Source organism: Antechinus flavipes, chromosome 5, assembly GCF_016432865.1.
Source record: "Antechinus flavipes isolate AdamAnt ecotype Samford, QLD, Australia chromosome 5, AdamAnt_v2, whole genome shotgun sequence".
In the NCBI taxonomy this organism is placed as follows: domain Eukaryota; kingdom Metazoa; phylum Chordata; class Mammalia; order Dasyuromorphia; family Dasyuridae; genus Antechinus; species Antechinus flavipes.
The window spans coordinates 260,428,174-260,455,772 of record NC_067402.1 but is presented as its reverse complement, the minus strand read 5'-3'; the positions used below and the strand labels follow the sequence as shown (position 1 = coordinate 260,455,772).

At 33.4% G+C, this 27,599-nt stretch overlaps 1 protein-coding gene and 1 pseudogene across 1 annotated transcript in view; one reads left to right on the top strand and one right to left on the bottom strand.

Annotated features, from left to right (window-relative positions):
• Positions 1–1,016: 1,016 nt before the first annotated feature.
• LOC127538753 (MTRF1L release factor glutamine methyltransferase-like) lies at positions 1,017–1,674 on the bottom strand (annotated as a pseudogene).
• A 5,755-nt stretch (positions 1,675–7,429) lies between these two features.
• The window catches only part of LOC127564426 (ankyrin repeat domain-containing protein 7-like), a 48,968-nt gene continuing 28,798 nt past the window's right edge, over positions 7,430–27,599 (top strand). The window contains exons 1-4 of the mRNA XM_052000949.1: positions 7,430–7,879; positions 16,935–17,049; positions 17,235–17,408; positions 19,005–19,111. Coding sequence (XP_051856909.1) covers positions 7,647–7,879; positions 16,935–17,049; positions 17,235–17,408; positions 19,005–19,111 — 629 coding nt within the window. The 5' untranslated portion in view covers positions 7,430–7,646. The remainder of the gene's footprint in view (positions 7,880–16,934; positions 17,050–17,234; positions 17,409–19,004; positions 19,112–27,599) is intronic.

The following is a 27,599-nucleotide window of genomic DNA, read 5'->3' as shown; positions in this document are numbered from 1 at the left end:
GTTTATGAAATAAGATACATATCTTATTTCATTTGATTCTAATAACCTTGTGAAGGCAATGAAAATATCATCATTCCCATTTCAACAGGAGAGGAAACAGAGACTAATGTCTCACCATTAGTAGTATCAAAGTTGGTCACAGATTTGAATCTAGGTTTCCCCTCCACAGCTCCAAATCTGGTGCTCTTTTCATAGGTAGAAAGAACCATGGAGGTTGTTTTTGTTTACCCATGTTTCTGGTCAGGACAATTGTTTTCTTCATATTGAATGGGAAGAAGTTAATGGCTGAGTTATTGATCATTGAGGTGATTCAGGACAATCTCAAGAGATTTTTGATGGAGTAATCTATCCAGCTCAAGAGAGAGAACTATGGGCACCAAATGTGGACCACAACACAATATTTCCACCTTTCACTGTTGTTGCCTGCTTGCCTGTTTCCTGCTCTCTGATTTTCTTCTCTCCTTGATTTGACTTCTCCTGCATGATAAATGCAGAGACCTGTCCAGAAGAACTGCACATGTTCAACCTACGTCAGCCCCCTTGTTGTCCAAGGAAGTGGGGAAGGAGGGAAGGAGAGAGAAAAATATGGAATCAAAACTCCACAAGGGTAAATGTCAAAAAATATTACTGCACATACCCTTAAAAAAGCCATGATTATAAAAATGAAGGAGGAGTAGGTGCAGGACTTGAGGGAAGGGAGAAGAGATGGTAAGCCCTCTATGGGGGTGCTAAGAAATATTTCTGCACAGGAAAATAAACACCACTACCACTACCAGTGGGATGAACAAAGGGCAGATTTTGTTGCTTCCAAAGAAGAGCCAAAAATCTATATCCAGATACCCACCCTAGATGCTCCAGTAACTATCTCAAACCTGAGCATCTTTTTAGAAGAGGTTGGATGGGAAAAAATCACCTCCCTTATTCCCAATCCTCCACCGTGGAGTGCTCCACAGTCCTGAAGATTGCATCTCCAATACTGGGAGAACTATCTTGCCTCTTGCTGTGTTATCAGTGTTCTAGAAAGATTTGCTGGATGCTCCCATGAACTGGAGGTTTGGCATATTCTGGGTACCTCTACTGCCAGTACCTCTTGACTTTAAATATGTAAAAAGTGGAACTTGCCACACAAGTCAATATGTGTCACTGAGATGGAGACATTCAAGTCAGGATGGCTTTGTGATCCATTCCCAAGTAGCTCTGGATGCTGAGGGTCAACTTCTACAAAGATGCTTCCTGAGTTTGTCAACAGAATGGGTTCCTGAGAAAGGATCTCTTTTTATCATTTTCATGCCATCCTCTCTTCCATCCAAACTGAAAGTATGTTTATACCTGAGGATCCTTGGGGCTGCTGCTTCATGTCATGATAGAAAATATGGGGTGGGGTTGCTGACTACAAGATCCATTGGACCCCAGAGAAGCAGCTGCTCTCTGTTTACTTCAGAGGTGATATCATGACAGACAATCTTGATTTTATTTTCCAAGTATAGCCTCTTCTCTGGTGAGCTGTACAACCTCTTCTCCTTGTCCATTACAAGCACACACCATTGGGTTAATCTGTTCAGAAAGCTGAGGGCAATAGCCACTGAACCACAAAAAGATGTCCAGGATAAGTAGGCCAGAATGGGGCTGATGACCGTTAATGCTCTTTACTCTGGGTTCTTGGAACTTCCTCATAAACTACTAAGTTGACCATTCCTCAGTTTCAGGCCGTGTGATGAAGTCTCGGGAGGTATCATCTTGAGGATGAAGGAGGAGAAGATCCTTTCTGCACAAAAATGTTTATAGCAGATTTTCTTGTTAATGTCAAAGATTTGGAAAGTTAAGAAATGCTCATAAATTAGGGAATTGCTGAACAAGTTTGGTCTATGAATGTAACAAGATTGTGATATAAAAAACAATGGGGTGGGGTTGCTGACCACAAGGTCCATTGGGCCCCAGAGAAGCAGCTGCTCTCTATTTACTCCAGAGGTGATGTCATGACAGACAATCTTGATTCTATTTTCCAAGTGTGATTGATTTGAAAGAAACCTAGGATGGTTATGTTACTGACAAGTTGTAGAATAATTTGTATTTTGTCAATAGCATTATTAAATAAAATGGTTTCAAAAGTTAAAATGTAATTGTAATTTTGTAATGCTGAGACATTATATACATATGCACATATAATTTAATATTCCCATTTATGTCACTATAAGTTTTACAAATCTTTTTTTCAACAATCTATTTAATACTATCACTCTTAGTTTTTTTTTTTTTTAATTCTTGTTAGATTTATTTAACTCTAGGAGATCCATGACCAATGGTAATGTGTTATGGGCCACAAGTCTGAAACAAGGATTCTTACAAGGTGCTAATTCAGTGGAATTGATGATACAATGGTTATCTACTTTAGCATGGTGATTAATAGTTCTCTAAATTCAGTATGATTGATTTAATCTTACAACAACTCATGGTTTCCTTGTGATATAATGATTGGTTTATACTCAATGTAGAGAATATAAGCTGGGATTCAGAGCCAGAGACAGACTCAAAAGGGCTCGGAGAAAGACTCAGAAGATCACAGACTCGAAGAGACAGATTCACTCACTTCATCTCACAGCATTGTGGCTGGCCTAGCCTCCTGAACTCCCCCCACTGAGACTAAGGCTGGTCTGAAAGGCTCTCTAGAAAGCTGACCTGGGCTCTAGGCAAGGAAACTAGATTGTGAAAGAGATAATGAAGGATATGGACTTTAACACCTGGCTATTCTTGTGGTGATTACTGAACTGAAATAAAGGCTATTTCAAGACTTCCAGAAAACCAAAAAGAACATTACAGTAATGAACTTTGTATGACTCTGGAGTAAGAGAGTAAGGCAGACGACTTCACACAGTTGTGTTTCACTCAAATCCAACTTACTTGCAAGCCAACATATCATTTTTCTGATGTCATTGTTCTTTTTTGAGAAAATGAGCAATTTTAATTACATTATATTGTTTTTGCACAAACAAAACTAAGAGAAACAAGTTTAAAAGGGATGTACAAAGCTGGCAAAATGCCATAGCCAATGTTTCTGATAAAGTTCTTATTTTTAAAATCTATAAAGAGCCATGTCAAATTTATAAGAATACAAGTCATTCCCCAGTTGATAAATGGTTAAAGGACATGAACAGATAATTTTTAGAAGATGAAATGAAAGCCTTTTATACCTATATGAAAATGCTCTACATCACTAATTAGAGAAATGCAAATTAAAACAATTCTGAGGCACCACTTCACATCACTTAGATTAACTAAAGTGACAGGAAAACATAATGATAAATGTTGGAGAGGACAGGAAAAACTGGGACACTAATGCATAGTTGATGGAGCTGTGAAATGATCCAACCATTCTAAAGAGCATTATGGAACTAAAGAGCTATTAAACTTTCATACTTTTTGACTCAGCAGTGCCATTACTGAGTCTGTATCCTAAGGAAATCATAAAGGGAAGGGACCCACATTTACAAAAAATATTTGTAGCAGCTCTTTTTGTAAAATTGTGAGAATTTGGAATTTAGAATCCTTACAATTTGTAAGAATTGGAAAATGAGTAGAAAAACATCAATTGGGGAATGGCTGAAAAAAGTTGTGCTATGTGAAGGTAGTGGAATATTATTCTTTTTTTTTTTTCTGTTCCGATTTTTTTTTTATTTTTTATTTTTTTTTATTTTTTTCCCTCCCTCCCTTTACCCCCTCCCCTAGATAGCAAGCAGTCCTTTATATGTTGGATATGTTGCAGTATATCCTAGATACAATATATGTTTGCAGAACCGAACAGTTCTCTTGTTGCATAGGGAGAATTGGATTCAGAAGGTATAAATAACCCGGGAAGAAAAACAAAAATGCAGATAGTTCACATTCGTTTCCCAGTGTTCTTTCTTTGGGTGTAGCTGCTTTTGTCCGTCATTTATCAATTGAAACTCAGGTCTCTTTGTCAAAGAAATCCACTTCCATCAAAATATGTCCTCATACAATATCATTGTCGAAGTGTATAATGATCTCCTGGTTCTGCTCATTTCACTTAGCATCAGTTCATGTAAGTCTCACCAGTCCTCTCTGTATTCATCCTGCTGGTCATTTCTTACAAAACAATAATATGGAATATTATTCTTGTACAAAAAGTGAGGAACAAGGTAATTTTAGAAAGGCCTAGAAAGAATTACATGAACTGATTCTTAGTAAAAGCAACAGAATCAGAAATACATTGTACACAGTAAAAGCAAGAATGTGCGAAGATCAGCTATGACAGACTTGGTTCACTTCTCAAAAATTCAGTGATTCAAAGAAATCCCAATAGGTTTTGAACAAAAAATGCCATCTGCTTCCAGAAAAAAGATGCTATGTTTCCTTCTTTTTTCTGTTTTTTTTTAATATATATTTCCCATGGTTTTCCCCTTTGCTCTGATTTTTTTCTCCCATCATGATTCATAAGGCAATGTGTATTGAAGATAATTCAATTTACCAGAAAAAAATGTAATTGGGATGAACTCTCCAGTAAAATATAAACAGATAACAGAGTGGATTAAAAACCATACATTGTTTACAAAAAACCCATCTGAAACAGAAAAATGCATTTCAATGCATAGCAAGGATATAAGGCTGGAGAAGAATATATTATGGAGAAAAAAACGGGGTAGCAATTAAGATCTAAGACAAAGTAAAAAGTTAAAATAGATTTAATAAAAGAAATCAAAAAGGAAAGTTACATCTTGGTAAAATGTTCTAGAATATAAAAATCTAACAAACAAATGCAGGAAAATAATAAATGCTTCCTTTTCAGATAAAATGTAATAAAAATTATATTAAACAAAGGTCCAGCGAAAGATAGACTAAAATAATTGCAAATTAAATAATCCAATCCTAAAGAATGAGTGAATCAAATAAGAAATCATAGAAACAATTTCATTCAAGAGAAGGACAATGATGAGACAACATACCAAAACTTATGAGATACAGTCAAGGCAATTCGTAGGCAAAAATTTATATCTCTAAATGCTTACATGAAAAAAATTGAAAAAGAGGATTATGTAAATATGAGGGCTGGACAAAGAACAAAAGAACAAAAAAAAAGCTCAAATACCAAACTGGAAATTCTGAAAATCAAGGGAGAGATGAAAATACAATTGGAAGGAAGAAAACTGTTGAACTACTTAATAAAATTAAGAGATGGTTTTATGAAAAACCTAATAAAATTGATAAACATTGTTAATTTAATTACAAAAAGAAAACCAAGTACCACCATGAAAAATGAAAATTTTTAACTTAGCACCAAAGAAGAAAGTGAAGCAATAATTAGGCTAGATTCTGTCAAACTGTATGTCAACAAATCTGACAGTGTAAAGTGGTTGAACATTTACAAAAATATTAAGTGCCCTGATTAACAGAAGACAAAATAAAATATTAGACATTCCCATTTTTAAAAAGATATAGAACAAGTCATTAGTGAACTCCTTAAGGAAAAAAAAATTCCCCAGGTCCAGATGAATTTATAAATCAATTCTACCAAATATTTAAAAACCAATTCCAATACTATATAAACTATTGGAAAGATTGACAAAGAAATAGTTCTTCCAACTTTTATGATACAAATATATTTCTGATACCTAAATGAGGAGACGCCAAAACAGATAAAGAAAAATTATAGACCAATTTCCTGAATATTTATGCAAAAAATTAACTAAAATATTAATTAAAAGAGTACAACAATTTATCAACAGAACAATACATTATGACCAAGTATGAATTATGCGAGGACTGCAAAGCTGGTTCAATATAAAGAAAATTAATTAACTACATCAAGAAGAAAGCTAACAGAAATTATATAATAATCTCAATCGATGCAGTAAAGCTTTGGACAGAATACAGCACCCATATGAATAAGTGCAATTTATCTTAAAATGATAAGCAGCATTTTCCTAAAACCATCAGCAAGCATTATTTGTAGTATAGAGAAGCTAGATGCATTCCCAATTAGATCAGGAATGAAACAAAGATGCCATTTATTACCCCATAATTATTCAATTTTGACTAGAAATGTAGGCTCCAGCAATAAGAAAACAAATAGAAAGAATTAAAGTAGGAAATGAGGAAAGAAAATACCAATTTTTGGAGATAAAATGATGGTATACTTAGATAATCAACCAAAACAATATCTGAAACAATTAATTTTAACAAAGTTGAAAGCTATAAAATAAACCCAAATAAATCATCAGTGTTTCTATATATTAGCAGAAATTATCAGTAACAAGAGATATAACTTTATATAACTTTATAACTTAATATAACTTTAGACACAATAAAATTTTGGAGTGTTTACATAACAAAACAAACCCAGGAACTATGGGAACACAATTACCAGTTTTCATGCAAACAAAAATCTAGACCATTGGAAAAATGTCAGTTGTTCTTTGTTAGACCAAGTTAATATAATAACAATGACAATTTTAGGTAAATTAATCTATTTATCCATGACCATACAAATCAAATTGCCCCAACATTATTTTATAAGGCATGGAAAAAATAACAAAATTGATCTGGAAACAGAAAACTCAAGAATATTAAGAGAATTAATGGGGAAAAATGCAAACAATGATGGGTTACCATTACCAGACTTAAAACTAATTTAAAGGAGCAATCATCAAAACTATCTGGTACTGCCTTAGAAATAGCACGGTAGAGAAGCAGAATAGATTGGATACGAAAGACACAATAGTTAATGACTATAGTAAAGTGCTGTTTGATTAAACCCAAAGACTCTAGCTTCTGGGATAAGAACTTACTCTTTATCCAAAATTGTTGAGAACAGTGGAATATAATATGCTAAAAACTCGGCACACACATACATCTCACACCTTGACCATCTTTTTTTTTTTGCATATCTATTTTTATATTGAGGCTTTTTATTTTTGAAATATATGTAAGGATAATTTTTCAACATTGACGCTTGCAAAATCTTATATTCCAATATTTTGCCCATTTCTCCCATCCTCTTCCCTAGATGGCAAGTAATGAAATATATGTTAAACATGGTAAAAAAAAAGTGTTAAATCCAATATAGGCATATATACACATATATGTTTGTATGTATATATGCATATACATATAATCATCTTGCTGCACAAGAAAAATCATATCAAAAAGAAAAAAAACGGGAGAAAGAAAATAAAATTTGTCCATCGGGGCCCCTAGATCCTGCTCTTCGGGCTGGGCAGCGCCTTTGAGTTCACAGAATTGTTTAAAGGGCTGCAAGAGACTTGTAAGATTCGAACCTGGAGCTCACCCACGCTCGCGACCTCGAGCTTTGGACTCCTCGTGCTGACAGCTAACGGACCCGCTCCCAGGCACTCACCAGTGTGTGAGTTGACCTTTTACCACAGCCGCGTGAGCTGCGGACCTGATAAACGCACGCGCAGTTCAGTTTCTCTCCTCAGTTGCCCGGGTTGCAGTCGACTCTAGGGCTAAATCGGTTATAACTGCTGCGGGCTCTCAGGCCTCGGATTGTTGATATTTCCCCTTTTAGTTTCGACCTTAATTTCCCCCTAAATTCCCCCTCCGAGCAGGTAGAGAGGCCCGAGAGAAGTCTCCCCTGCGGGTTCTCTCTCCCAGCCGTGAAGCCTGCCTCTGAGATGAAGAAGATTTTCAACTTCGGCAAGAAGAAGGGACAGTCTCCATCTCGCCCCTTCATCAAGCTGCCGAGTTACTTTGGGGTCCAAACACCCTACCCCACCGAAGGATATCAGATCCAGAGCAAGGACCTCGGGAAGATCCATAAAGCTGTCTTGCTCGGTGATGTGGCGAAGGTGCAGCAGCTGCTGCTGCTCGGAAAAAACACCGTAAATGATCTGGATAAAATGAAGCGGTAAGAGCAAAGATTGGCGGCGGGGGAGAGAAGTAAAAGCCCCCACCGGAGGAACCTGCCTAACATTTCCCCCCATCCCTCCACGTGAGTCCGTGTCTCCCATCCCCCTGAACGATTGGGAAATCAAACCCTCTCAGCATCTGGGACAGAGTCAGGGTCAGGTTTTGGCTTGTAGAGATTGGAAAGCAAGTCCCAAATGTGGGTTTCACCTCCCCCTCCAGGCTATCCATTTTCGATGAATTGGAAACTCCATTTTACTGATAGCCAGGATCCCATTAACTTATTCTTTATCAATAGTAACCTGGGAGCAAACACTACTTCCTTCTGCTGAATTGTTGACGTGTCAGACAGGTTAGTTAGTGGAATGATTTGCCATTTCCTTCTTCAGCTCATTTTGACAGATGAGGAAATTGAGGCAAACAAGATTAAGTAACCTGACCATGATCACACAGTGGTAAGTATCTGATATCAAATTTGAATACACGAAGATAAGTCTTACACAAAGATAAGTCTTCCCTATATATAAGCCCAGAACTCTTATTCATTGTGCCACTTAGATGCCCCAGCTAGTGAAATATGGGCATAATATCTGAAGTGTAAAAGTTTCAAGGCAGAAAATAAATTGCTACTTTTATTAAGATCTACTTTGTGTCAGGCACAAAGCTAATAGCAACAGATACAAAGGAGTGGGAGAGCAGGGATTATCCCAGTTCTAGGAGATCAATCTAGTAAGGGACTTTAATAAGAAAGGGAGACTGAGAAGCAGAGGATCTGATACTTGGGAAGAGAACCAGAGAGAGCAAGGTTACAAAACTTGAGAGAAGGTGATATCAAGGAGAAAATGGTTGCAGTTTCAAAGACTTCAGAGAGGTTAAAAAAATAAAGGATGAGAAAAGATTATTAGACTGGGTTATTAAGAGATCCATTATTATCTGTGAAAGTTTTAGAAAAAAGAACATAAGAGTGTTAAAAAAATGACAGGAGAGTAAGTGGAGTTACCTCTTGCCAGGAGCCCTCTTAAGGTATTTAACTACAAAAGGCAGGAGAGATGTGGGGTGATAGTGGCCATGAATTGATCAGGTGAAGTTTCTTTGGGAAATAGGGAAGAAGACATGGGGATGTTTGTAGGCAAGCAGGGAAACAGCCAGGATGCAATGAAAGATGAATGAGAAGAATGATGGGTAAAATAGAATGATATCACTTGTATATGTAGAGGCATTTTTCATTAACAAGGAAAAGAGCTACCAATTCTTTTGAGATAACTGAAGGAAAAAATAGCAGCAGAAGACATTTAGATGAATTAGGTGAGAAGGAGGGTAAAAGTGGGAGATCTCAGGGAATGGTCTGGTTTTTTTCCTAGTAAAATATGAGCTGAGATTTTTTTAACTGAAAAGATGCAGAGAATGTACCATGGAAGGTTTGAGAAAGGATAAAAAGGTTTGAAAGAGCTGCTATGGTAAGTGGCATAGTGAATTATTTAGGGAGGTGCCATATAAAAGGGTTGCCCAGGGTCAGTGAGAGCCCAATTGAGATTATATGACATAAATTTGTAGTGGCCCTAGTAAGCACAGTTACATCATTTTCTCCAGCCTTATTGGGCAGCACATGCATAGAAAGCCTGAGATTTAGAAGGACACTGTTGGCAATAAGATTAAGTGGGCAATGGACTCAAGGGAAGGCAATGTTGAGTTGAAAAACCATATTGAATGATTCACCAAGGAATCAAGATGACACATGGGTACGAACATCTACATATAGAGAAGATACAAGCTGAATTGGAGTAGTCTCAGAGGGATAGCACTAGTTTTAAGGAAGATGGAAAAGGCTTCTTTTAAAATGAAAGACTTTAGCTTAGATTTGAAGGAAGCCAGGAGGTGGAAGTGAGGAGCATTACAGGTGTGGAGATAACAGTAAAGTTACTTAGTGTCAGATGATAGAGTACTATGTGTGAAGAACTGTCAGTCAACAAATATTAAGTATCTACTATATAACTGACACTGCTAAGAGCTGAGAATACAGAGAATGGTAAAAGAGAGGCACTGCTGTCAGTGCACCAACATTTCAATGGAGGAGACAATATGAAAACAGCAAGTATAAACATGATATTCCATACAGGATAACCTAGGAATAATCAACAGAGGAAAACTTCAGTATTAAGGGAGATTGGAAAAAACGTTTTGCAGAAGGTAGGATTTTAGCTGGGACTTGAGCATGCCATGTAGGGCAAAAGGAGGAGGGGACAGAGATTATTTCAGGAATGGAGAGGACATTGGAATCAGGAGGTAGAGGCAGGAGGGTCTTTTGCTAGGAGAGGCAAATAGTGTCTATTTCACACTTAATCTCTCAACCAAACTACTAGACACAACAGGCTAAATCTGTTGTACACAGTATAGAGCAGAAGGAGACTAGTAATCATAGAAAATGCAACTCAACATACAGTTTGTTCAAAATCTTTTATATCTGTGACATTCAAAAGCTTATCATCGCTTCAATTTGTTTTTCTTTGAATAATTACAATAAGAATTTTCCTATAATTCAATAATCCTAATGTTTTGAAAATGTTTTTTTAATCTATATGTTCAAGCTAAATATTTAGAACATGATTTCCATATAAACATAGATGAACAAACATGTATGAAGTTATAAGTATAATGTAAGCAGACTGATTTTTCATGTATATAGAATCAGTTTCATTACACTCTCAGCATACCTCATGTGGCTATCTAATGAAAAGTATATGTTGAGTTTCTCATGGGATATAACTGGATATGTAGTTGTATCAATAAGAGGGAATTCCCTTGACCGCTGCAGGTCAATATCTTCTCTGCAATTTCAAATTTTAGAAAATTGCTGAATCAATTAAAGTTTAACTGATTTGCTGAGGGTCATATATATAGCTAGTGTGTGTAAGAGGTAGTACTTGAACCTAGTAGATCTTGAAGACTTCTAGGCTAGCTTTCTGTCCACCATACTGTGCTGCCTGTCTTGATTTTAATAAACAATATATACAAGAGTATCTTGAATGATGAGTCACAAAAATTATACATAGGGAAGTTAAATTCCATATGTATTTTTCAAAGGATGGTTTTGTTTGTTAAATATTGAAAATCTGTGGAATCCTGCATGGAAATCTGATTGTTCCAAGTACATTATTCACTTGTCTAAATTGAATTTTGTACTTTTTCTAAGTTTGTGAAAATATACAAGTAATTAAATGTGTTCTTTTTGAAAATATACAGGCACATACATACACATACACATAGACACATACATTTCCCTTTCATCCCCTCCTCCATCCCCAAGCAAACTACAGTGAAGACATTTGCCTATACATACATAACACTAAGGGTCACACATACACATACCCCAGGTACTCACATCTTTCCTATCCTTGCTGAAAAGGACAGAATTTAATGATGTATCATAACTTGGCATACTATTATCACCTCTCCCCATCTAGGGAATTTCTCCTTTATCTTCTTCCTTCACCTTTTGTTTTCCCATTTGCCCTTCCCACCTCTCACCCTCCCCCCTTATTTCTTTATAGATTTTGGAGGGTGCTAGACTCTTCATGGTATAAATGTAATGTTGCCTATTGAACCCATTCCTGATGAGAATAGGTTTTCAGAACTATGAGCCCTTCTATCCTCACTCTAATAAAGCCTATTTCTATTCTTCTTCTACACCTCATTTGTATAGAATAATTGCAATTTAACTTTACTGTACTAATCTTTATTTTGAGCTATCCTATTGTTGATCTAAATTGTAAACATAAAGTATACATTTCCCATGTAGGAAAAAACATAGACAATTTGTCTGTTTAAATGGTTTTTCTATGTTGAGTTTCTTAAAATTGCTCTTTGATATTGGCTTTTACATATTAAATTTTTTGTTAAGGTCAAGACTGATTGATAGAAAGTCCTGAAAATCTGCATGTTCCTTGAATGTCCATTTTTTCTCATTTGGAATTATAATTTTCCTGGATATAATATTTCTGCTTACAGACTTAGTTTTTTTGCTTGTGTGTAGATAAGATTCTAAGACCTGTGGTCTTTTAAAGTAGCTGCAGATAAGTCTTGTATGATTCTAATTGTAGCTGCTGTGCATTTGAATTCTTTTTTTCTTGTTTCTTGCTAATTTTTCTCTTTGATCTGGGAGTTTCAAAATTTGGCAATAATATTCCTAGTGTTTTCCACAAAGGATATCTTTGAGATGGTGATCGGTGTGCTTTTTCTATTTCTACATTCTCCTCATGTCATTCCAGAAAGATTTTGTAGGATTATTAACTTTATTAATTTGCCAAGGTTGTTTTTTGGTCATAACTTTCTGGAAGTCCAATTATTCTTACATTTTCTTTTCTTGATCTACTTTTTCAGATCTGTTATCTTATGAGTTGTTTCACATCCTGTTATATCTATTTTGTTATTTCTTGGTCTCTCATAGCATCATTGGCTTCCACTTACCTGATTCCAGTTTTCGTTTTTTTCTTGTTTTTTATTTTGGTAGAGTTTATTTTCAAAACATGTGAAAGGAAATAATTTCAGCATTTAACATAGAAAAAAACTTGTGTTCCAATTCTTCCCTCTTCTCTCATCCTCTGCCCTAAGTGGCATGTACTGCAATATATGTTAAACATGGTAAAAATATATGTTAAATCCAATATAGGCATACATCTTTATACAGTTATCTTGCTGCACAAGAAAAATCAGATGATAAAGTAAAAAAAAAAAAAGAAAAAAAATAAAATTTACAAACTAAAACAAAAAGAGGGAAAATGCTACATTATAATACCTCAGTTCCCACAGTTCTTTCTCTGTATGTAGATGGCTCTCATCATCACAAGATCATTGGAACATGCCTGAGTCATCTCAGTGTTGAAAAGAGCCACGTCCATTAGAATTGATCATCATATAATATTGTTATTTCCATGTACAATGATCTCCTGGGTTTGCTCATTTCACGTAGCATCAGTTTATGTAAGTCTCTCCAGGTGTCCCTAAAATCATCCTGTGAGTCGTTTTTAACAGTTCAATAATATTCCATAACATTCATATACCATAGCTTGTTCAGCTATTATCCATCTGAAGGACATTCCCTCAGTTTCCAGTTTCTCGCCACTATAAACAGGCCTGCCACAAATATTTTTGCACATTGTGGGTCCCTTTTCCTCCTTTAAGATCTCTTCGGGATATAAGCCCAGTAGAAATACTGCTGAATCAAAGGATATGCATAGTTTGATAATCCTTTGGGCATAGTTCAAAATTGTTGTCCAGAATGATTGGATCCATTCACAATTCCACCAATAATAATGTATTAGTCTCCTTTTCCCCACATCCCCTCCAATTTTTATCATTAATCTTTTTCTGGCATCTTACCCAATCTTGGAGGTGTGTAGTGGTATCTTACAGTTGTCTTTTAATTTGCATCTTGAGTTTTATTATTTCTCTCTGGGCAAGGTGCCATTTTATGTTACTCCTTGGGGGTAGAAGTTTTTTTTCATTAATTCTTTTGAAATTCTTGACCTTTTTTCCTTCTAGATGTACTTTATTATTTTTTCTAGATCTGTAAAAAATTATTGGTACTGAATAAGTAGATTAATTTAGGTAGTATCGTCATTTTTATTATGTTTGTTTGGCCTACCTCACAAGTACTTGATATTTTTCTGGTTGATTAGATTTTGAGTTTATTTGTATGGAAAGTGTTTGCAGTTGTGTTTGTATAATTCCTGACTTTGACAAATAAACTCCCAAATATTTTATATAATCAACAGTTGTTTTAAATGGAATTTCTCTTTGTATCTCTTGTGGCTGGATTTTGTAGGTAATATAAAAAAGTGCTATTGATTTATGCAGATTTATTTTGGATCTTGCAACACTGCTCAAGTTATAAATTGTTTCTAATAGTTTTTTAGTTTTCTCTCAAGTTCCCTAAGTATACCATCATGTCATATGCAAAAAGTGATCATTTGATTTCCTCATTATCTACTCTTAATTCCTTTAATCTCTTTTTCTTTTCTTATTGCCAAAGCTAACATTTCTAACACAATATTGAATAATTGTTAAGGGACAATCTTGTTTCATCCCTGATGTTAATTCAGAGTGGTTCTAGTTTGTCACCATTACATATGCTTGCTAATAGTTTTAAAAATGTGCTACTGATCATTAAAGAAAAGGGCATTTAATCCTATATTCTCTAGTGTTTTTAATAGGAATGAGATTTTATCAAATGCTTTTTTCTACATCTATTGAGATAATCTTAAGATTTTTCTTAATATGGTTATTGATAGATAGTCAATTATGCTAATAGTTTCCTAATATTGAACCAGCCCTGCATTCCTGTTATATATCCTGTTCAGTCATGGTATATTATCCTGGGATGACTTTCTGTAATCTATTTGCTAATATTCTAAGATTGTTGCATCAGTATTATAGGGAAATTGGTATATAATTTTCTTTAGTTATCAGTATCATATCTGTGTGATTAAAAGGAAATTTGTAGGATTCCTTCTTTCCCTAATTTTTTCAAATAGTTTGCATACTATGAGAATTATTTATTCTTCAAATGTTGGATGGAATTCACATATAAATCCATCTGGCCCTGGAGATTTTTTTCTTAGGGAATTGAATAATAGCTTGGGACTATTGAAATAATTTATTTCCTCCTCTGTTAATTTGGACAATCTATATTTTTGTAGCTATTCCTCCACTTCATTTAGGTTATCAAATTTATTGGCTCAGGTGGGTCAGAGCCTCCCTTCCAATTGAGCCTAAACAGAATATCACTCTTTAATTATTCACCAGTTTTAAGTACAACTATACTTAATTATACAGTCATACTCAAAATGATGAACATTGCATCTGTAAGCATCAGCAGTAGCTGGTTAACTCATTGAAAACTCTCTCAGATTCTTTTCCTCTCCCCTCTACTTTTATGTTTATATTCTCTCCTAAAATGCATAGCAACCAAGTTGCCCTAGGAACTTGTTGCCACTTAGTTAGCACGGTGGCTTACCATACATCTTTCTTTTACACCTTCTTTTCCTCTAATATAAACATTTGATACTGCTTTGTTTTCTTTCTTTCGTTAGTCATTAGTTAATTTCCACTTAAACAATTTCATAAATATAAATAAACCCCTTTTAAAATTCTTCCCATTTTCTGAAAAATCTTTACTAATAATATCATCCTTTTACCCTGCCTTCCTTTAATTTTGCTTATCCTTTTTCTGAGCAAAAAAGGCTACCTGTATATCATATCTAATAAGCAATGAGAACACCTGGATTAAAAAAGATAAAATTAGTGGTGTAAATTGAACTAACCAATCTCATTTTTTAAGTTTTCCTTCATAATCTCAATAATAAAAGGCTTTAGCTCATTTCTTTTTCTAATTAAACTTTAAAAATTAAGTTAATTTTTGAGATGGAAAATTCTCATTGAGTTGTTTTTTTTATTTTGTTTAATTACTAATTTTAACTAGTCATTTGAACCAGTTACTCAGAAAAACCTGAATTCATATTCAACCTCATATATTTTCTAGTTGTATGACCCTGAGCAAATTTGTTTCTCAGTTTCATCAAGTATGAAATGAGGATAATACCCACTTCCCAGGGTTATCACAAAGACCAAATGAGGGAATATTTTTTAAAGTGCTGAGCACAGTGTCTGGGACTTAATAGACACATAATAGATGCTAGTTTCCCTCCTTATCAAGTTACATCTAATCATCTTCATCATTGCAGTTGGCAGAATGGGGAGGAGAGGAAATCTCTTCCCCTCTACTTATCTTAGACACTCTAGAAGAAGGAATGAGGCAAAAAAGAAAAGGGGGAGTCCTAAAAAGCAAGAAAAAAATAAAAATATACATATATGAATATTTATATACACATCCATTCCTTCAGTAGTACATGATTTGGTGTAATGGATATTTCCTCTATCAATACATAATATTACCTCTTTACAACTTGGTAGATGGTCAGCTATGGACTTCAAGGTTTTCAGTGGATAGAATGCTGGGCTTCGAATAAGGAAGACTCATCTTTGTGAATTCAAGTTTGGCCTCAGATACTAGCAGCATGTCTCTGGGCAAGTCACTCAATCTTGTTTCTCTCCTTTCCTCATCTGTAAAATGAGCTAGAGAAGGAAATGGCAAACCAGTCCAGTATCTTTACCAAGAAAACCCAACATGAAGTGACAGTTGAACAGGAATTAAAGGACTAAACCACAAAACGTGGACTTTGAAATGCATTATCAATAAAAAAAAATCATCTTCTTTTAACCAAATTGGTGATATTTTTACGACATTAGTTGGATTGGTCCATGGATAGCAGACATACCAAGCCCTTACTGCAAACCTTTCCAGCATGGTAGAACTATGAAAACATTTATAATACTAGAATAGCCTGTAGCAACACAGAGCCACTTCAATTGTACAATGCTGCATTTCAGTGAGCTTTAGTGCAGAATGCACACATATGTGTCTATGTATTTGTACAAAAGTACAATATACAAATGTGTAAGGGTCTTTTTCCCTGAGGTAGATGCTTTGCTAAATATTTTGTAATTGTGGATGGATATTTTTATTGGGAAAAGTTGTCATTAGACTTGACAACCAGGCAGGGTGAAGCCCATGTGTAAGGGATGGTTGAGGGAAGCTGAGACTGACAGATCTCTTGAACTCATGAGTTCTGAGCTGCTGTGGGCCATGCCAGTAAGAACTCTGCTGTTTGACATCAGTATGGTTAGTCCCAAGGTAAAATTGCCTCAGGAGAGGTGAATTAGCTGAGGTTAGAAACTGAGCAATATTCCCATGCCCATCTGTAGTAAAATCTAAATCTACCTACTGGATATATTCACTCCCCTCTCCCCCCACTCCTGATGATTTTGTCTTATCATATTAATTTTGTATTTCTTTAGGTAGTCATTTATTTTAGAAGTGATTTACAGTTGAGGCATAAGAATTATAATGCACGTTATAATTAAAATTATGCTAAGAATGGTACAGTTTTGATTGTTGTAGTACATTATCAAACAATCACATTGCTCTCTCATTTCTGTAGAACACCTCTTCACTTGGCTTGTGCTAATGGATATCCAGATGTTGTGTCTCTCTTAGTAGAGAGAAAATGCGAACTAAACTTGTTAGATAATGACAGTCGAACACCTTTACTTAAGGTATGCATTAGTTAACCATGCTGTACAATGAAGTACATTTTGATTTCTTTCTTTGATTAATAAAATTTAAAGTTAGTAAATAAGTTAATAGGCTTTACTAACTTATTTTAAATATCACTACTGATGCTGAAATATACTAAATTTTATATTACATTATTATTTCTTTGTATTTATTATACTGACAGGCAATAGAGTGTCAGCAGGAGGAGTGTGCAACAATCCTGCTGGAACATGGTGCAGACCCTAATCTTGGGGATAGCAAGAACAACAATGCACTTCACTATATTGCCTCTGGTCGGACCAAATTCATGGCAGAAAAACTGATTAAGCACAAAATTGATATTGAAGCAAAAAACAAGGTAAAAGCTAATCTCTTGTATAATAAAGTTGTTTATTAGCTAAAAAATCAAATAGTGTACAATTCACATATTTTGTTATTCATTTATTCATGGAAGCATTTCTTTAATAGAAATAACATAAAATCATTCTGTACTCAAAATTTATTATCCTTCAGAATTTTCTAAAGCAGAATGGAGGAGTGAGGGAGGTCGTAAATGGGCATGACACTGGAAGAGATTTCTTTTACATGAATTCACATTCATTCCTAAAAATTCCCTCTACTGATTTAGACTAGCACTTGCTCTGTATTTAAAATTAGAGCATGGATTCTTTAGCTGGGGTTCATAAATTTTAAAAGGACTATAATAAGTTTATAATTACTTCAATGTAATTGGTTTTGTTTGTTTTCTACATATTTTAGGCATTAAAAAGCATTATTCTGGAAAGGGGTCCATGACACAAAAAAGTTAAGAAACCCTGTGTTAGGTAGAGTCTTGGACTACTGCAGGGTCACCCAGTCAGTATATGTGTGTCAGCAACAGGCCCTGAATCTAGATCTTATTGACTTTGAAGCTAGCTAGTTAGCTATTTTATCACATCTGTCTCTCCAGTATTCTCTTTGCAGGATATATTATGTCTGCTCTCCAGAATGCAATAGTTCCACCAGATATTGCACGTAATGCTACATTTAAACCTTTATAATATGAATTTGACATGAAAAAATGTCATAATCATTTAGGAAAATTTTTTTGAAATTTGTTCCTACTAGTTATAACTATATAAAGATGGAATTTTCACAGAAACAAATTCTTAAGTACATTTCTTTATCCTAATGACTACACATTTAAAATCCATTTTCTCTCTAGAACTACTGAATTTTCTCTCTAGAACTCTCTAGAACTACTTTTTTTTTGAGTTAAGGTTTAATTCCTAGTCATTGCCACTTGAGAGAGAAAAAACAAAGAGCATATTATTAATATTATTTAATAGGAATATTAGCAAGGTTGGTAAGAGAGGGAAAATGCTAGGTGAATGATTTTCTCCCAGGTTTAAATCTCTCAAGTCAAGATTTAAAAAAAAAAATTTTTTTTGTTTTGTTTTGTTTGTGGTTGTGATTGTTTTGAGTGAGTTTACATACCCTAGAGGAATGGACAAAGATAACTAGTCAACCTTAAACCCAGCCAGGATATAACTTTATTTTAGGAGAGTTCTGAGGAAATAAATTTGGCTGCATTCGCATAACAATTGATTATAAAATGAAAATGGCAAGAAAGGAAGACACCCATGGTATAATATGAAATAGTCTCTTACAAATTCTGGATTTCTACCTTCTGATTACATATTAATAGCTAGAAGGAATCCCAGAGGTATCTACTTTCATTATATTATTTTACATGTAAGAAAATTTAGGTCCAAGAGAGGTGAAATAATTTGCTTAATGATCACATAGGAATTAATAGAAGAAGGATTTATGCTTTGGTCCTCTAACTCCAATGATCCATTGTGCCATGCTTCCTTTACAAATTCACAAGATGTTCACAAAATGTCATAAGCTTAATTCAAATACATATAAAATGCTTGTGTAATATAATGCTATCTTTTTTCTTCTTTTGTAGGAAGGCCTAACACCGCTTTTGCTTGCAATTACAACAATGAACACTGAAATGGCAGATTTTCTCTTAAAGATTGGAGCAAATGTGAATGCATTGGATAGCTGTAAAAGGTACAGTAATTATACCTTTTTTTTTTTTTTAAAGCAACATTTCTAGAGGAATAAGTTAAATCATGGAACACTTAGTGAACAACAGTAATTGAAGTTGAATGCCATTGCAAAAGTATGAAAAATGTCAACAAATATCAGGTATGGAAAGAAAAACTCTTATGATTCTGAAAGAGAAAACACTCCATGTGAGCATATTAATCACTCTTTATTAATGATTGTTATTTGAAGTTTCTTTATTGATTTTAAATTAAGATTATTCCATAGAATTTTGAAATTTCATGAGTCAGTTGATTCTCTGTATGAAATAATCTTCATGTCATCCAAGAGGATTGTAGCATGTATTTTTTGCTCCTCCTTGTTTCAGTTTCCCTTAATATGACACATTGACAAATGCAAATAAATAAAAGAATAATATGATGAAATACTTTGATGGACCCTTGACCTTATTGTGAATATTTATGACACTGATTCTTATTTTAATCCTATTATCCAATCTCCAACAGGACTTTTGTCATTCTTCATAAAGAATCCAGGAAACATGCTGAATTATTCCCTTGGTTCTTTTAATACTTGAGGGCCAGTGTAAGCTTTTATTTTCAATATAAGATTAGCCCACTTCTTTTCCTGTTCATGCATGTTTTTGACATCACTTACTACATCAAAAATTATTGCCTATACCTACTTTCATTCACCACACACATGTCCATGGATCTTTAAGATTATATACAATTTTGATTCTTCTAAGATCATATGTTTGGGTTTGAAATGTTAAAAAAAATTACTGTGGCCAAATAGCATTCCTGAAAGAATATTGGTATTTATAAAATGAGTTTTTGTGGGGATATGATCATTAGAAGTGCTGTGTAGTTTCTTAAGTGAGATCCAATTAAATCTCCTAACAATGCATTTTGAGACCAGTGAATTGTTGTTGTTCAAGTCCATGAAGGGTTTGGTGTATGCATGCATGTATGTATGCATACATCCACTTCTACAAAGATATAAATAAACCATCTAGATAGGGCTGCCCATTAAACTACACAGAATCTGAAAAATACTCACTTTTCATCTACTTTTTCAGTGTGGAATCTTTTACCAATCTCTTTTTACCAAATGTGGGCCTTTTTCATATTCCTCCAAGGCTTGATGCAGAAGCATTTGGAAATCATTTCCATAATATACAAATCTATTCTAGTTGGATGCTGTATAGAACATCCTACAGAATACTGGCAAACATCTTAGATGACCATATACCTCATTATTTACATTTAGTTTAATACTAATAGTTACTGAAAAAAAGTATCCCTTTGGATGGAATGTGTTGTTGGATTTTGTATAATTTTAACATTTGCATGAAAGAAAAATTTTTGATATCATCAAAAAAAACCAACAACAACCACCACCACCATCCAAACCCAAACACAAAACTGACATTATCCTAACAGACAAAAATGACTCATTACCATTGTATAATTTCAGAATTAATTTTTATTGTCATTTAGATCATGGCTGGCCAGAGGTAAAGGGCAAATTAATGTAAATGAGGAGAAAGCCTAAAAATGAAACAGAGACAGTGATTATAACAACTATAATCTGCTGTGATTAAATAAGGTATCAACTCTCCAAAATGGGAAATATTAAACCATTGTCCCAAAGAGGAGGCCAAAAATAGCCCCAAAACTGCATCAATAGGGAAAAATCATCTCTATCAAAAAGAGAAATATTGTGACTAATATTAATTGAAGATTAGAATGCACCATTTGTAAAAAAAAAAATTGAAGATAGAAGATGAAGACTAGTAATGAAATGAAAAGCCATTAAGGAGAGAACAATCCTGTAAGTTGATTTACATGAAAAAATAGGTCATCTTGTGAGCATTTGTCTATGAAATTGAGAGAGTGATGATGAATAAATTATGAAATTGAACAGAAGTATCACTTTTTATTTTCATTATGACATTTGAATTTATGCAGCTCAGTATCTGATGTTCTCTGTGAGGCAAGGGAGATTCAAAAGTCTGACTCAGGAAAAGTGCCTAGATAGAACTAGATAGCTTACAGAAAAAAATTTATGACAGAGAAAGCACAAAAAAAAAATACACTTGAATTCCTTTTTTTAAACAGTCTTCCACTGCATCTACTCACCTTGAGACCACCCCACTTAATGAAATTATTTTATATCTACTTAGTTTAAAAAAGGTACTTCAGAATAATTTTTAAAGTACTTAAAAGAAGGGAAGATTCCAAAAGAATGGGAAAGATAATGAAATAAAAATGTACAAATATTGAAGTTTAAATAGAGCAGATTTTCATTGAGCTGAAATTTCAAAAGATGTTTATAGTATATTTTTGAGGCTTTATTCTGAATATATTAACTTTATTTTAATAGCATTTTATGTTTTACCAAATACACGTTAAGATAATTTTTGCATTCACTTTTACAAGATTTGAGTTTCAAATTTTTCTCCTTCCTTGAAAGATGATATAGGTTGTTATGCATGTTCTAATATCATGGAAAACTTATTTTCGCATTAGACTCATTTGTTTTCAAATAGTTAAAAAGAAAAATAACGTTAACAAAGAATGAAGTAAGTGAAAAAGTATGCTCCAGTCTCCAGAGTCCATCTGTTCTTTATCTGGATGTGAACAGTTTTTTTCTTCCTGATTCTATTTGTCTTAGACAATTGCATTGCTAAGAAGAGCTGAGCCATTTATAGTTTGTCATTATACAGCGTTTTTTTTTTTTCTATTGTGTACAATATTTTCCTTTTTCTTATTTCACTTTGCTTACATTTATACAAGTCTTTCCATGCCCTTTAACCATTTATTTTTGCACAATAGTATCCCATTATTACATTCATATAACAGTCCAACCAATCTCCAGTTCAGTTTTCAATTATTTTGTGCCACAAAAACAGCTGCTATAAATATTTCTATCCATGGAGATCCTTTTCCTTTTTTAATACTCTTGTGGAGTACAGACTCTTGTTCTTTGGGCATAGTTCCAAATTGCTCTCCAGAATGATTAGGTCAGTTCACAACTCCACCAAAAGTGCATTAATGTCCCAATTTTCCTACATATTCTTCAATTTTATTGCTTTCCTTTTACATAATCTATAATTTTCTTTTTCTGTGTAGCTTTGACTTAGGTATAGCACTATATTTGTTCCATAAAAGGAATTTAGTAAAGCAACTATTTCATCTATTTTTCCAAACAATTTATATAGCATTTAAATGAAGTTTTTTTTTTGAATGTTTATTAGAATTCCCAAATGAATCCATCTGGCACTGGGGATATTTTTTTCTTAAGGAGTTTAATAATGGCTTGCTCAATTTCTTTTTCTAAGATAGTTATTTAACTAGACATAGTATTTCCTGATCTGTTAATATGGGTAATTCATATTTTCATTGATTTCCTCAAGTGGTCAGATTTAATGGCATATATAATTGGGCAAAATATTTCCCAATAATTGATTTAATTTCTTCATTGGTGATAATTTCACTCTTTTTATTTTTTGATAGTGGACCTTTGGGTTTTCACCATTCTTTTATAAAAATCTATTTAACTAATGGCTTCTCATTGTTTCATTAAAGCAGGTATTAGATTTATTTATTAGCCTAATACTTCCCTTATATTTTTTATTATACTTAAAATCTTTTGAATTTCTTATTTGATTGTGAGGATTTCCAATTTGGTACTGAATTGGTGATTTTTAAAATTTGTTCTCTTACTAGCTTGTTTTGTTTTGTTTTGAGTTTTAGTTTGGGGTCTAGTTCATTGTTCTGTTCTTTTTCTATTTCAATAATAAAATAATTTAGAGAAGCAAATTTTACCTTAAGTACTGTTTTGACAGCTTCTCATAAATTTTGGTATGTTATCTCATTGTTAGCTTTCTCTTTTATGTGCATTTATTTTATAGCCTGCAGTTTTGCCTGTTATTTCTAGTTTCTAATTTTTTTTTGTTGTTGTTGTTATTGTTGTAAACATGCCATAGCATCAGCAAAGAGGATAGTTTTGTTTTCTTATTACCTACTTTTAATTCTTTCAATTTCTTTTTTTACTCATATTGCTAAAGTTAACATTTGTAATACAATATTAAATAGTAGTGGGGATGAGGGGCAACTTCATTCCACCCCTGATCTTATTGGCAATGCTTCTGTCTTTCTTATTCCCGTTGTGTATAATGCTTGATTGATAATGGTTTAAGATAGATGGCATTTATCATTTTAAGGAAAACTTAATTTATTTTAAAACTTTATTTCTATGCTATGTTGTTGGTGGTTTTTTTTTTAAATAAGAATGGATGTTGTATTTTGTCAAATGCTTTTTTCTTCATCTATTGAGATAATCATATAATTTCTATTAATTTGGTTATTGATATAGTCAATTATGCTGATAGTTTTTTCTGATATTGAGCCAGCTTTGTATTTTCATATAAATACCACTTGGCCAATTTGTATTATCCTGGTTATAAGTTCCTATAATTTCTCTTTTTAAAAATGTATTCATCATTATTTGCCAGTTACATTTTAAAAATTTACATTTCTTTTTTAAAGTTTTGAATTCCAAATTTATAAAAATACAAGTCATTTGCCAGTTGATTAATGGCCAAAGAATATAAACAGACAATTTTCAGATGAAGAAATTAAAACCATTTCTAGTCATATGAAAAAAATGGTCTAAATAACTATTGGTCAGAGAACTGCAAATTAAGACAACTCTGACTTACCACTACATACCTCTCAGATTGGCCAAGATGAAAAGAAAAATTATTGATGAATGTTGGAGGGAATTTGTAAAAACTGGAAGACTAATATATATATATATTAAGGGTGCAGTTGTGAACTGATCCAACCATTCTGGAGAGAAATATGAAACTATGCCCAAAAGGCTATCAAATTGTGCATACCCTTTGAACCAGCAGTGTTTCTAGTGACTTGTATCACAAAAAAGACGCATAAAAAAGGGAAAAGGATTGATCCACACTTAACACTCTCTACCATGACAAAATCAAATGGCTTCATGATTTAGGCATAAAGAATGATACTATTAGAAAATTAGAAGAACAAAGAATAATCTATCAGATCTGTGGAGAAGGAAGAAATTTATGGCCAAAAAACAACTAGAGTACATTATGGAATACAAAATGGATAATTTTGATTGCATTAAGTTAAAAAGTTTCTGAACAAATAAAATCAATAAATACAAGATTAGCAGAGGAAAAAAAATATTGCATCCAAAGGTCCTGATAAAGGCCTAATTTCTAAAATACATAGGTAATAAATTCAAATTTATTAGAATATAAATTTTTTCTCCAATTGACAAATGGTAAAAGGAATGAACACGTAAATTACAGATAAAGAAATTGTAACCATTTCTAGCCTGTGAAAAGGTGGTCTGACTCATTATCGGTCAGAGAAATGCCAATTAAGACAACTCTGAGATACAACTACACACCTCTCAGATTGGCTGGGATGACAGGAAATTATTATGATGAATATTGGAGAGGATGTTGGTGGAGTTGTAAATTGATCCAACTATTCTGGAGAGCAATATGAAACTAGGCCCAAAGAGCTATGAAACTCTGCATACCTTTTGAAATAGCAAAGTGTCTATTGGGCCTGTATCCCAAAGAGATCACAAAAAAGAGAAAAGGACCTGTGTGCACAAAAATATTTGTAGCAGCACTTTTTGTGGTATCAAGAAAGTGAAAACTGAATAAATGCCCATCAGTTGGAGAATAGCTGAATGAGTGACGGTATATGAAAGTTATGGAATATTATTGTTGTATAATAAACCTTTAGTAGGACGATTTCAGAGCAGTTTTGAGAGATTACATGAATTGATGTTAAGTGAAGTGAGCAAAATAAGAGTACATTTTACACAGCAACAGTAAGATTATATGATGATCAGTTCTGACAGACATGGCTCTTTTCAACAGTGAAAAGGCAGTTCCAATGGAAAGAGCTATCTGCACCCAGGCAGAGGACCATGGCAATGGAGTGTTGATTATAACATAGTATTTTCCTTTTTGTTGTTGTTTGCTTTCTTTGTTTTCTTTCTATTTTTTTTCCTTTTTGATCTGATTTTCTTTTACAGCATTATAATTGTGCAAATATGTATAGAAGAATTGCTGTTTAATATATATTGGATTACTTGCTGTGTAGGGAGGAGAAGGGCAGGAAAAAAATTGAAACAAGGTTTGCAAGGGAGAAAGTTGAAAATATCTATGCATATGCCTTAAAAATAAATTTAATTCAATTCAAGTTAATTAAAAATAAAACAAAAATTTTGACTTCCATGTTCTCTCTCTTGTTCCTACTCACAGCTTCCATTGGGAAATCATATGCAAAACATTTCCATAAGAGACATGTTGAGAAAGAAAATATAGCTCTCCCTTCATTAAAAAAAAAAAAAACAAGCAACTTTCAAGAAATATAAATTTAAAAGGAAAGAGAGTAACATTGGAAGAAAGGTGAGAGAGAAAAAGAGATGAGAAGAGAGGGAGAAAGAAAACTTATTCTGCATTCAGACATATCAAATCAGTTTCTTATAAATCCTTCAGAGTAGACATGGCTTATTATACTACTGATAATAGCAAAGTGATTTACAGCTGGTCATTGCAAAACATGGATGTTAATTTGCATTTGCATACCTAAATACATTTCACTTTGCTTGAGTTCATGGAGGACTTTCCAAGTTTTTTTATGAGAGCATCCTGCTCAACATTTCACAGAGAACAATAATATTCCATGACAAATAGCATATCACAATTTAAACAGCCATCCCCCAACTGATGGGCATCTTGATTACCAATGTTTTGGGTTTTTTTTTCCCCCGAGAAGGGAATTCCTACAATATTTTTGTATATGTGGGTGTTTTTACTTTTTAAAAAAAATCTCTTTTAGTATTCATAACCAACAGTGGTATTGTTAGCTCAAAGGATATGCATTAATTTTTAGCTCTTTGAGCATAGATTTTATCTTCTGATCATTTATCATTTGGGGCAAAACTCTTCTTCTGTTTGAGAAATAATTTCTTCTGTTTGAGAAATAAGGTGTTATCATTGAAACTTCAAAATTCTGTTTACAATATTGCTTATCATCCACAAAAGTGTTTTGCTATGGACCACCCCATTCCCCAATATCTTAGTCTTTTCTCACCTTCTCCCCTTCCCATATATTTATCATTCCTCTCCTATTTTCCAGCAAAGTTAGATTTCTATACCCTATTGAGTATGCATGTTTTTTCCATTTTGAGCCAATTCTGATGAGAGGGAAGATTGTCTCTCTCTCAACCTTTTCACCTTCTCTTCTACTTCATTGAAAACGATTTTTCTTGTCTTTTTTTTATTATAATTTGCACCATTCCTCTTCTCCTTTTTCCTTTTTCTCAATACATTCCTCTCTCACCCCTTAATATTATTTTTAAAAAACATATCTCTCTACACTCATATTGTGCCCTCTGTCTATATATGCTCCTCTAACTGCCATAATAATGAGAAAGTTCTAATAAGTTACAAGTATCATCCTCCCATGTAGGAATGTAAATATATAAACCTTATTAAGTCCCTTATTACATTATTTTTCTGATTACCTCCTTGTTCTTCTTCAGAGTCCTGTATTTGAAAATCAGATTTTCCATTCAGCTCTGGTTGTTACAGCACAAATATTTTAAAATCCTCTATTTTATTTAAAGAGTAGTTTTCCTGTGAAGGATTATACTCAGTTTTGCTGAGTAAGTGATGGTTGGTTGTAATCCTATCTCTATTGGTTTCCATAATATCATATTTCAGGTCCTTTGCTCCTTTAATAAAAAAGCTGCTAAATCTTGTGGTATCCTAATTGTTACTTCACTATAACTAAATTGTTTTTTCCTGTATGCTTACAATATTTTCCCTTGACATGGGAGTTGCAGAATTTGACTATAATATTTCTGTGGGTTTTTATTTGGGGATCTATTTCAGAAGGTCATTGGCCAATTTTTTTTAATTTTGGTTTTATCTTCTGGGTCTAGAATATCAGGACAGTTTTCCTTGATAATCTCTTGAAAGATGGTGTCCAGGTTCTATTTTTTTTTTATCATGACTTTACATGTATTGTAACAATTTTTAAATTTTCTTTCCTGGACTTAATTTTCCAGGTCAGTGTTCTTACAAAGAGATAGTTCACATTTTTCCTTTATTTCCTCTTGTTGTTTTGCTTTATTGTATCTGGATTTCTCATGAAGTTATTGGCTTCCATTTGCTCAATTTCAATTTTTAAGGAATTATTTTCTTTGGTGAAATTTTGTGCCTTTTTTCCCCCAATTGGTCAGTATTCCTTTTTAAGATATTCTTCTCCTCGTTAGCTTTTTGTATTTTGTATTTTCTTTGGCATTCCTTTCCTTTTACATCACTCTTTTTTTCTTTTCCCTATTTTTCTTCTTTTCTTATTCAATTTTATTTTATTTTTTTTCACAGAAAGACACAAAAAAGATTTTTATTGAATCA